Genomic DNA, 8,641 nt, shown 5'->3' with positions numbered 1-8,641 from the left:
CGTGATGAAATTTTTAGATCAAACTTGAAAATCACGAGTTGGGCTCGCGATGAAATTTTTTGGTCAAACTTGCAAATCACAAGTCAGACTCGTGATGAAAATTTTAAGCCAAAGTTGAAAATCCCGAGTCAGGCTCGTTGTGTAAGGAGTTAACACCCCTCGTTACCAGAAAGGCGATTACGCAGCTATTGTCAATCAACAGTTTTGTCCGTTCGCGTGGTCTATCAGTTCCTAGCGATCGATTAGTCCATCGATCGATCGTTAAAATCGTAATCGTCCCCCTATGAGTGTTTTTAGAGACTGGAAAGGAGCGCGCTGCTCGACCGAGAAAGGATTCGCGGACCTGGGCGGCGGGTATTGTACGTTTTCTTGGAAAATGTTAATCTCCGGTGTGATTCATTTAGTTGTTTCGGGTTATCAGTCGTTGTTACGGGAAAGTACTCCGAGTATCGGGAACGATACCGCCTTTTTACGGTAGATTATTCGTCGCGTAACAGTGAAACGTTAGTGCAAAATTCTGACGTGTTATTACACGCGATCGTAAGTAAAACGTATCCGAATAATAGTCGACGGAGGTTAGGAACGCTGTAAATCACACGATCCATGCCGTTGCTCCAGTTGCGAGGTAATAAAGTAGAGAGAAAAAAGGGTTTCGTTCTTTCTCGCATAAGAGAATTTTAATAACGCACGATTCTCGGCGTTTGTTAACGCGAACATATGCTAGCAACGCGCCGTGTTTGCGAGGTATAAAATACAGTTCGCGTTAGAAGAAGAACGACGCGAGAAAAGGAGGGCAGAGGAATGAGTTGAAAATGAAAAGAAAATTGATTCCCTCGCTCGACTCTGTTGCTCGAGTTCAATTACATATTTATATCCTTCTGGTTAGCTCGGAGTGGTAGTCGAGTAGCGAGGCGTGCAAAGTTCGACTTGCCCGTAACAATGAAATATATTACGGCTACAGCTGTTTGCGATGAAATGCTGTACAACAGACTTCGAAGGCTACATCTATTCGACGAATTCGCGACGCGAGCATACCACCGTGATGCGCAATTTTCGGGAGGTACGTTTATTAAAATACGCTCGGTGAAAGGAAAAACGAGCGCGGGATCGAAAACCATCGCTAAATTTTTTGCAAAATTACTCCCGGAGAGAAAGTCTACGAGTTACCTCGTGGCTGGTATCATAACGGTGGCTGGTAAATATTTGCGAGTATTCGCTCTAAAAGAAAAATACGTTATAGAACTCTTCGATTACGTTCACATTACGTTTAGGTTACGTTTCGATTATTAATTTATCGAGCGACGATAGGGGGTCCAGAGAATGTGTCGCGCCATGCGAGCGACTAAATATCGCGAATCGGATGTCGCCTAACCGATCGAATAGGCGGCGAAAAGAGCGCCAGGTATTTCGTTACGTCACTTTATCGCACTCGAGCATGTAATTAGAGATGAATGCGAAGACCAGCAATGTTAATCCTCGGATTTCAACGCTCTGCGATCCGTCGAATAACTTGCCGCTTATATTATTTTACAATGCAAGTCTTTCTTGTATCATGTTACTATAGTTTTTTATTCCGTAAAAGTATACAACACATACAGTCACTCTATAATTATTCATACATTTCATATCTATCGAAGAAATTTATTTAAATTAACAGGCCTGATGTTCCCAAATAAATATTTCGTTATAAATATGCACGTGAATATACTTTACATATATTTGTATATATATATATATATTTATAATGATAAATTAGTATTCATACATTCCATATCTATCGAAGAAATTTGTTTAAATTAACAGGGTTGATATTCCCAAATAAATGTTTCGTTATAAATATGTACATGAATATACTCTACATGTATTTATATTTTTTATATTTTATATATATATATATATAATACAAATATATAAAATATAAAAAATATAAGTACATGTAGAGTATATTCATATATTATATATATAATACAAATATATAAAATATAAAAAATATAAGTACATGTAGAGTATATTCATGTACATATTTATAACGAAACATTTATTTGGGAATATCAACCCTGTTAATTTAAACAAATTTCTTCGATAGATATGGAATGTATGAATACTAATTTGTCATTATAAATATATGTAAAGTATATTCACGTGCATATTTATAACGAAATATTTATTTGGGAACATCAGACCTGTATATATATATATATAACGACAAATTGATTTCGAAACATCAAACCTATCACTTAAACTAATTTCTTCGATAACCACAGGTTACGAATATTTATAGAACTGACTGTATCAGGGAGATTGGAGAGTAACGTGTCGTACCTTTTACATGAAATCCGAACAAATTTCCGAAATTTCTATTTTCAATCAGTCATCCTCGTTCCGAGTGCCGATCCTCGTTTCGCGAACGTCCGGCGGAGCGACGCCGTGAAACGTCGCGTCGTCGAGTAAACGTTGAGTTTAAATCATCGATAAAGCGTATCGGTTTGTTTCGCTATTTATAACACGGGACTTTACGGCCGGGACGTTATTCATCAACTCGTATTGAAATCGCGATCCCTCTGGATGGACGTCGCGTTGCTGGTAGCCTCGAACGAAGCCAGTCGGTCGGTCACTGTCGCCGTGTCAACTCTCTTCCTCGATATTGGCTCGTCCGTGCGAGAGATACCCGCGATCCGCAGCCGTGCACGAGTGTTCCCGAGATCGCTCGCGATACACGATCGTCGTCCCAAAGTCTCGGGACTCCGCGGTTTCGTTTAAAGGTCTGTATCCACCTCCTCCGCAACCCTTGGAGCGCCTATCTCGTCTATCGATCTTTTCTCTTGATCGACCGAACTTTTACCATCGCCGGGACGCTTTTTATCTCGCTTCGTATCTACGTTTCTTTTTTTTTTTATTTTTTCTCTCTCTTCGAGCGACCAATTCGAAGAATTCCCTCGGTATTTTCCCCTTCGGTATCTTTCTCGTCCCTTCCATTTCCTTAGTATTTTCCTCGAAGTATTTTTCCGTGGCTAATTTTTTTTTATTTATCGTGGACGCAAAGAGAATTGGCCGTTATCGATTCAACTTATAAACCCGAAGGTATCGCCGAACACCTGTGTGTTCTCCTCGCTTCGTCGGATATCGGATCGATCCTCGAGTTGAACTTCCAACTTCGTACATGGACGTCCTACGAAAATCTACTTCGTACGTTTTGTTACGCGAAAAATGTCGAGGAAGAGGAGAGAAAGAATCGTACACAGAGTCGAAAGATTTCGAAGTCGAATTCTAATTCTAGATTTCACGTCCGGAATTCTAGAAATCTAGTCTAATTCTAGGTTTTAGAAGTCGAATCAGAAATGATCGTAGAATTGTTTGTCGACAGCTAGCAGAACGGAGCTGCCATCTCAGCGATTCCTCCACATGTGGACATCGCCGTCCAGACTCAGAATCGGTCGAGCACCTAGGAAAAAGACGACACCTTAGGCTGATAGCTGCCGCAGCAGCTACCGCGACCGCTGAACGATGGAGAACACCAAAAGGAAGCTGTCCTTCCTTGGCTTCGGCAAAAGGGTATCGGTAAGCAGCGTCACCTTCCATTTCGATTTTCGCCTGTTTCTCGTCCTTATCCCGGGAACGGGACGAATTATAAAAGTTATCGCGATCGTGTACCACCTCGAGGCCTCTTAAATCGTACAAGTCCGATTTACGAACCGGTGCATAAAAATGTACGTTACGGGCTCGTCAAAGTTGCGGAGTACGGAGACCGACAAATCCGTTATTACTTTGACTGCTAACTCGTACGGTGAACGTTAAAATACGTTACGTATGTTTATTAAACGAAGTTACGTAAATAATTCTACCGTGAAATCATCCATGTGATGGACTCGTCGTTCCGCGATTTTTCCTATACAATTTCACGCGCGGCACTTCGATATCTCCGACGAGCGCGTGACCGAAGATCGTCGATCGTTCGGCAAACAGAGTCTCGCGCGTCTCGGCTTTCCGCGAAAATTGATCGAGTGTCGCTCGAGAATTACTCGAAACGTTCGCCTTTGCGTGGATACATCCTCTGTCGCCATGCTGATGGTATCGTTTACCGATCGCCCCGACACGCGTCAAACGGCGAAAGTCGATACATCGAACACTTCTCGAGATTCTCGTTCTATCGCGATCGATACGAGGAAAAAGTTATTCTTTTTAATTTAACCATGGAACGCGACACCGCTCGTTCCAACTATTACGAATCAATTCCGTCGTTTGACATTCGACGAACCACTTGCGTCTCGTACGAACGATTGCTCGTTCTATCGAACAAAAATGTACCGTCTAAAAAAAGACTTCGTACAATCACTGATTTCTAGCGTTCGACTGTATTCCTATGATACGATAATTGCATAAAGAAATCATTGATCGCAGATAAACGGATTAAGGATTCGACGATAAAGTATCGCGAGTACGTCGTAACGAGTAACTTAAATCAGCAGTTCTTTAAAGATACCCGAGAACTCTGAAGATTTTGCCAAAGTTCCTTATCGTTACTTAGCCCGGATTCGATCATGTCGACTGATCGTACGGCTTTCATTTCGCTCCGGCGAGTAGAATCGCCAGCTTCCGATTTTATTCAGGCACCGTCGTCCGTTCGCGGTTCATGAATACTGATCGTTCGTCGATGTCCGCGAGATTTATGGCCGTAGCTGTATTTCAATTATGTTTACGGGCGACGTTGAAAGTTATTAGCGGCTTCGGTCGAAGTCGCCACGAAGCACGGGATGAAAATTGCGCGGACGGGTACCGTTCTTTGTATTCTCCTCGCGGAGCCGCGCGATCGCTCGACCCACGGAATTACTTCGGAAGACTTATGTCTCCGCGTCGCGAACTTAAGCTCAAGGCGCTTTTGTTCCGTGGATTTGTTCGACGGAGAATTTTAACGAAACTTCGCTCGACTATTTCGACTCGAATTGAGGAGTAGGTTTATGAATAGGTTTGCGAAAACGGATATCAAAATTAAGGGGAGAAGTAAGAGAAGAGTTCAGGACTACGGTTTCTTTTTTGTGATTTGTATGAACTTAGAAAGAAAGATAGAAAGTAAACTATATTGAAGTAAAACGTCTCGGCACGCACGATTCTCGCCGGTTTCGGTTTTCAAGCGACACCTCAACCCAAACAACACAATTACGCTCGGTCAGCTCCACGCATTGTGTGTTCACACATATTTACTTTGAATATATATGTATAAGATTCTATCAAAGCTTATAGGGGGGATTTTTTTTTTTTTTTTTTTTTTAAGAAAAAAAACTCACAATCCGTTGCCCTGTGAAAATAGTTTCAAATTTATTATAACCTAGCTATTCACAAAATTTACAATATCTACACTTATGGTCTTGTATACCTGTCAAAAGAGGAACGACGTTCAAGTTTCTTCCAACCGTCAATTTCCCTTTCACAAATCGTGTACTTCTCACTTTTCTTGCTCGGTTTCTTTCATTCACCCTTGTCTTTCTAACCTTCTCTCTACGCGTGTGTCACCTTCTCGAAATCTCGTTCCTATTTCTCCCTACACCCTTTATTGTATCGATCTTTCCGACGTCATGCCACCAAATTTAAACGAAGAAATATATTTTCTGTACATATATATATAAAAAGTTTCATTAAATCGTGTACATTCCATTCTTGCCGAAACAAATTCCTGCAAAATACCTAGAAAAACGTAGTCCTGATCTGTTTCCCTCAAGCATTCGGCGGGCGGGAAAGAGCGAGGTTGCTGCAATCGGAACGTCGAAGCGGCGGATCGTCGATGGCATTGCTCCGCGGTTTCGCGTTACTCCCGAGTCTCGTGATTCTACGGTCGGTCAGCGAATGGAATTAATTAACACGTCGCACGTGATTGCACAAATGCACACACATCATCTCTGAAACGTATTTCAACCCGCAACCGCGTGGTCGTTAAGAGGGACGTTATCGCGTCGCAAACCGCGTACTTAATCTCTGACTCGGCAGTCGCGGTCTCTCGCGAGTCCGTCGCATCCGAAATTGAACTACTTAACTTTCCTAGTTTGCCCACAGTTGTCGGGAAATTAATTCGCAATTAACGCGAGTCTCGCGGACACGAATATTCTTATCTCGTCGCGCCTGTTGACCAGTTCTTACGTAACAGGTGTATCATCCGTTTCGTCGAGGATTAATTTTCTCGATGCGACGAGCATCTAATGCGCGAAACTTCGACGCGGAAAAATTGTTTAAACGTTTCCCGTGTAACCATGATACGGCTGCTTTCATACTGGATACTTACGGTACGCGATAAAAATGGAGAACGAAGAGTTGAGTTTTACCTTTTATAGGGCGGAACTTCCGTGACATTTTTTTTTCATTTCTTTTTTTTTTTTTTAAGTGTTTTTACGTTTTAAGTTTTTTTAAAAATACAAAATGGTAATTAATGAGTACCAGTGACCTGTAAAGGCTGGGATCGATTTGCTGGAAAAATATCTTTGTTTACTATTTGCTTTATCGTGTCAATTTTGTAACGACTTATGCCCGTATATGTATATTGAAATAAATAAGTAAATAAAATAGAATCCTACGGAATCGATTCGAAATCGAAGATCCGTACACGCGACTGGATGCACTGCTCCGCGTCTAATGTTAAATGGTTATTGACCTACGACTCGTCGACAATCAACCGGCACGAGCTTGTCCCGCTTTTCGCGTCCACGTCGGAGTTTAAGCGTGACGCGGTAAAATGATAATCCGCGCTACCTTCGCGTGCACGGAATCTATTGTGTTTAGAATTCATACGCTTCGCTTGCGCGACGTTTAACGAGCGGTGGTATTTTCGGAGGAAATAACCTCGATTCGTGGCCCGAACAACCTCAGAAATTGCGGAGAATCGTCTATAATCGCCGTTCAACGTTCCGTCCTTGCGTTTAATTGTATACTTATGGCAAATCGGCAGCGCAACGTTCGATTAGCTGCGTTTACTCGATTAGGCTGTTGCTCGGATGGTTCCGCGATTCCTTTCCGAGTATATTTCATCGAAGAAACCGCGTCCGCGATTTACAGTCAGTGTAATAAGTATTCGTATAGGAAGAAATTCAAAATAAAACTTCATACATTTATTCTATTAATAATCTATAGGGAAAGAAATAATTAACCAACGTTCTTACACGTTTTTAGAGTAGATTTTGCGTAAATCGAAGTTTATTACTTTTAATGTTAACCTCTTGTTTCTATTCTTATTAGTTTCTACTTTATATTAGTCGCTGTACGAATACTTCTTACACTGACTGTATGTTTATGGTCCTCTTTGATATCTGAATAATCGTCGACCTACATTTCGCGTCTACTCGTATCGAATATGATTCCTCTTTCTATTCGTTTTCGAAGAGATGGTAAACGGAGTTGATTCGAGACGCGTTGCATAAGTTTGCGGAATTGAATCCAGATGCGCGTCGATTGTGTACTAATAGTTCTACTCTCGCGCCATCGATTCCGAACGATATTGCCTCTCGAGAAAAATATCACCGACACCGTCGACGGCCTTTCAACGTTCCATTCGTATATCGAAAAGCGGACAGTTCCCTGATAAAAATAGGAAAACGGATTCAGCGTCGACAGGTGGACTCGAGGGAATTTAAATTCGTCTCTCGTGACTCGATTCGTTCCGTAAACCATTGCCGAGCGAATCGACGAGCATTTTCTAACCCGATTAACGTCATTCTCATCTCCTCGAGACCGTTTTCCAATCCTTTTTAATAGGATTTTTGACCAGTTGGCCGCGTTTCACGGGACCTCCCGCTGCGCCCATCGAATTGGCGCTAATCGAAAACTGATAGGTCGCCGAAAACGATTATCACGCCTTTCGTTTTTTTTTTTTTCGACAAAGCCCAGCTAGCGCCGCGATAACTTCGGACGTCGCTTCCGATGAAAATCCAAATTGGATATCAGGAGTTTATCGAACGTTTGAATACCGTTAGTGTACATACTGTCTGAATGAGTTTGCAGTAGTTTTTGGCGAAAGCGACAGTATTAAATACCGTTCGTGTACATACTGTCTGAATAAGTTTGGAGTAGTTCCTGGTGAGAGGGGCAATATTGAATACCGTTGGTGTACATACTGTCTGAGTAAGTTTGGAGTAGTTTCTGGTGAGAGGAGCAATATTGAATACCGTTCACGTACATACTGTCTGAGTAAGTTTGGAGTAGTTTCTGGTGAGAGGGGCAATATTGAATACCGTTGATGTACATACTGTCTGAGTAAGTTTGGAGAACTTTTTGGCGGAGTCGGCAATATTGAGAATATCGTTGGTGTACGTACTGTCTGAGTAAGTTTGGAGAAGTTTTTGGCGGGGTCGGCAATATTAAATACCGTTGGTGTACGTACTGTCTGAGTGAGTTTGGAGTAGTTTCTGGTGAGAGGGGCAATATTGAATACCGTTCATGTACATACTGTCTGAGTAAGTTTGGAGTAGTTTCTGGTGAGAGGGGCATTATTGAATACCGTTGATGTACATACTGTCTGAGTAGGTTTGGTATACTTTTTCGTGACGACAGCAATATTCAATACTGTCAATGTAGATACTGTCTGAGTAGGTTTGGTATACTTTCTCGTGGCGACAGCAATATTCAATACCGTCAATGTAGATACTGTCTGAGTAGGTTTGGT

The 8,641-nt window shown here is 41.9% G+C and overlaps 1 protein-coding gene across 5 annotated transcripts in view; it reads left to right on the top strand.

The window, feature by feature from the left end:
* Window positions 1–8,641, top strand: part of LOC128872468 (band 3 anion exchange protein) — a 49,536-nt gene that overhangs the window by 18,597 nt on the left and 22,298 nt on the right. For 4 of the 5 annotated variants that reach the window (XM_054115193.1, XM_054115194.1, XM_054115195.1 and 1 more), the window contains exon 2: window positions 3,365–3,558. In XM_054115193.1, the coding sequence (XP_053971168.1) occupies window positions 3,505–3,558 (54 nt within the window). In that variant the 5' untranslated portion in view covers window positions 3,365–3,504. Of the gene's footprint in view, window positions 1–2,348; window positions 2,763–3,364; window positions 3,559–8,641 lie in introns of those variants that run through there. The other variant, XM_054115191.1, reaches the window with a different exon arrangement.

This window comes from Hylaeus volcanicus, chromosome 2 (genome assembly GCF_026283585.1).
Source record: "Hylaeus volcanicus isolate JK05 chromosome 2, UHH_iyHylVolc1.0_haploid, whole genome shotgun sequence".
Taxonomy (NCBI): domain Eukaryota; kingdom Metazoa; phylum Arthropoda; class Insecta; order Hymenoptera; family Colletidae; genus Hylaeus; species Hylaeus volcanicus.
This window is presented reverse-complemented; position numbering and strand designations above follow the sequence as displayed.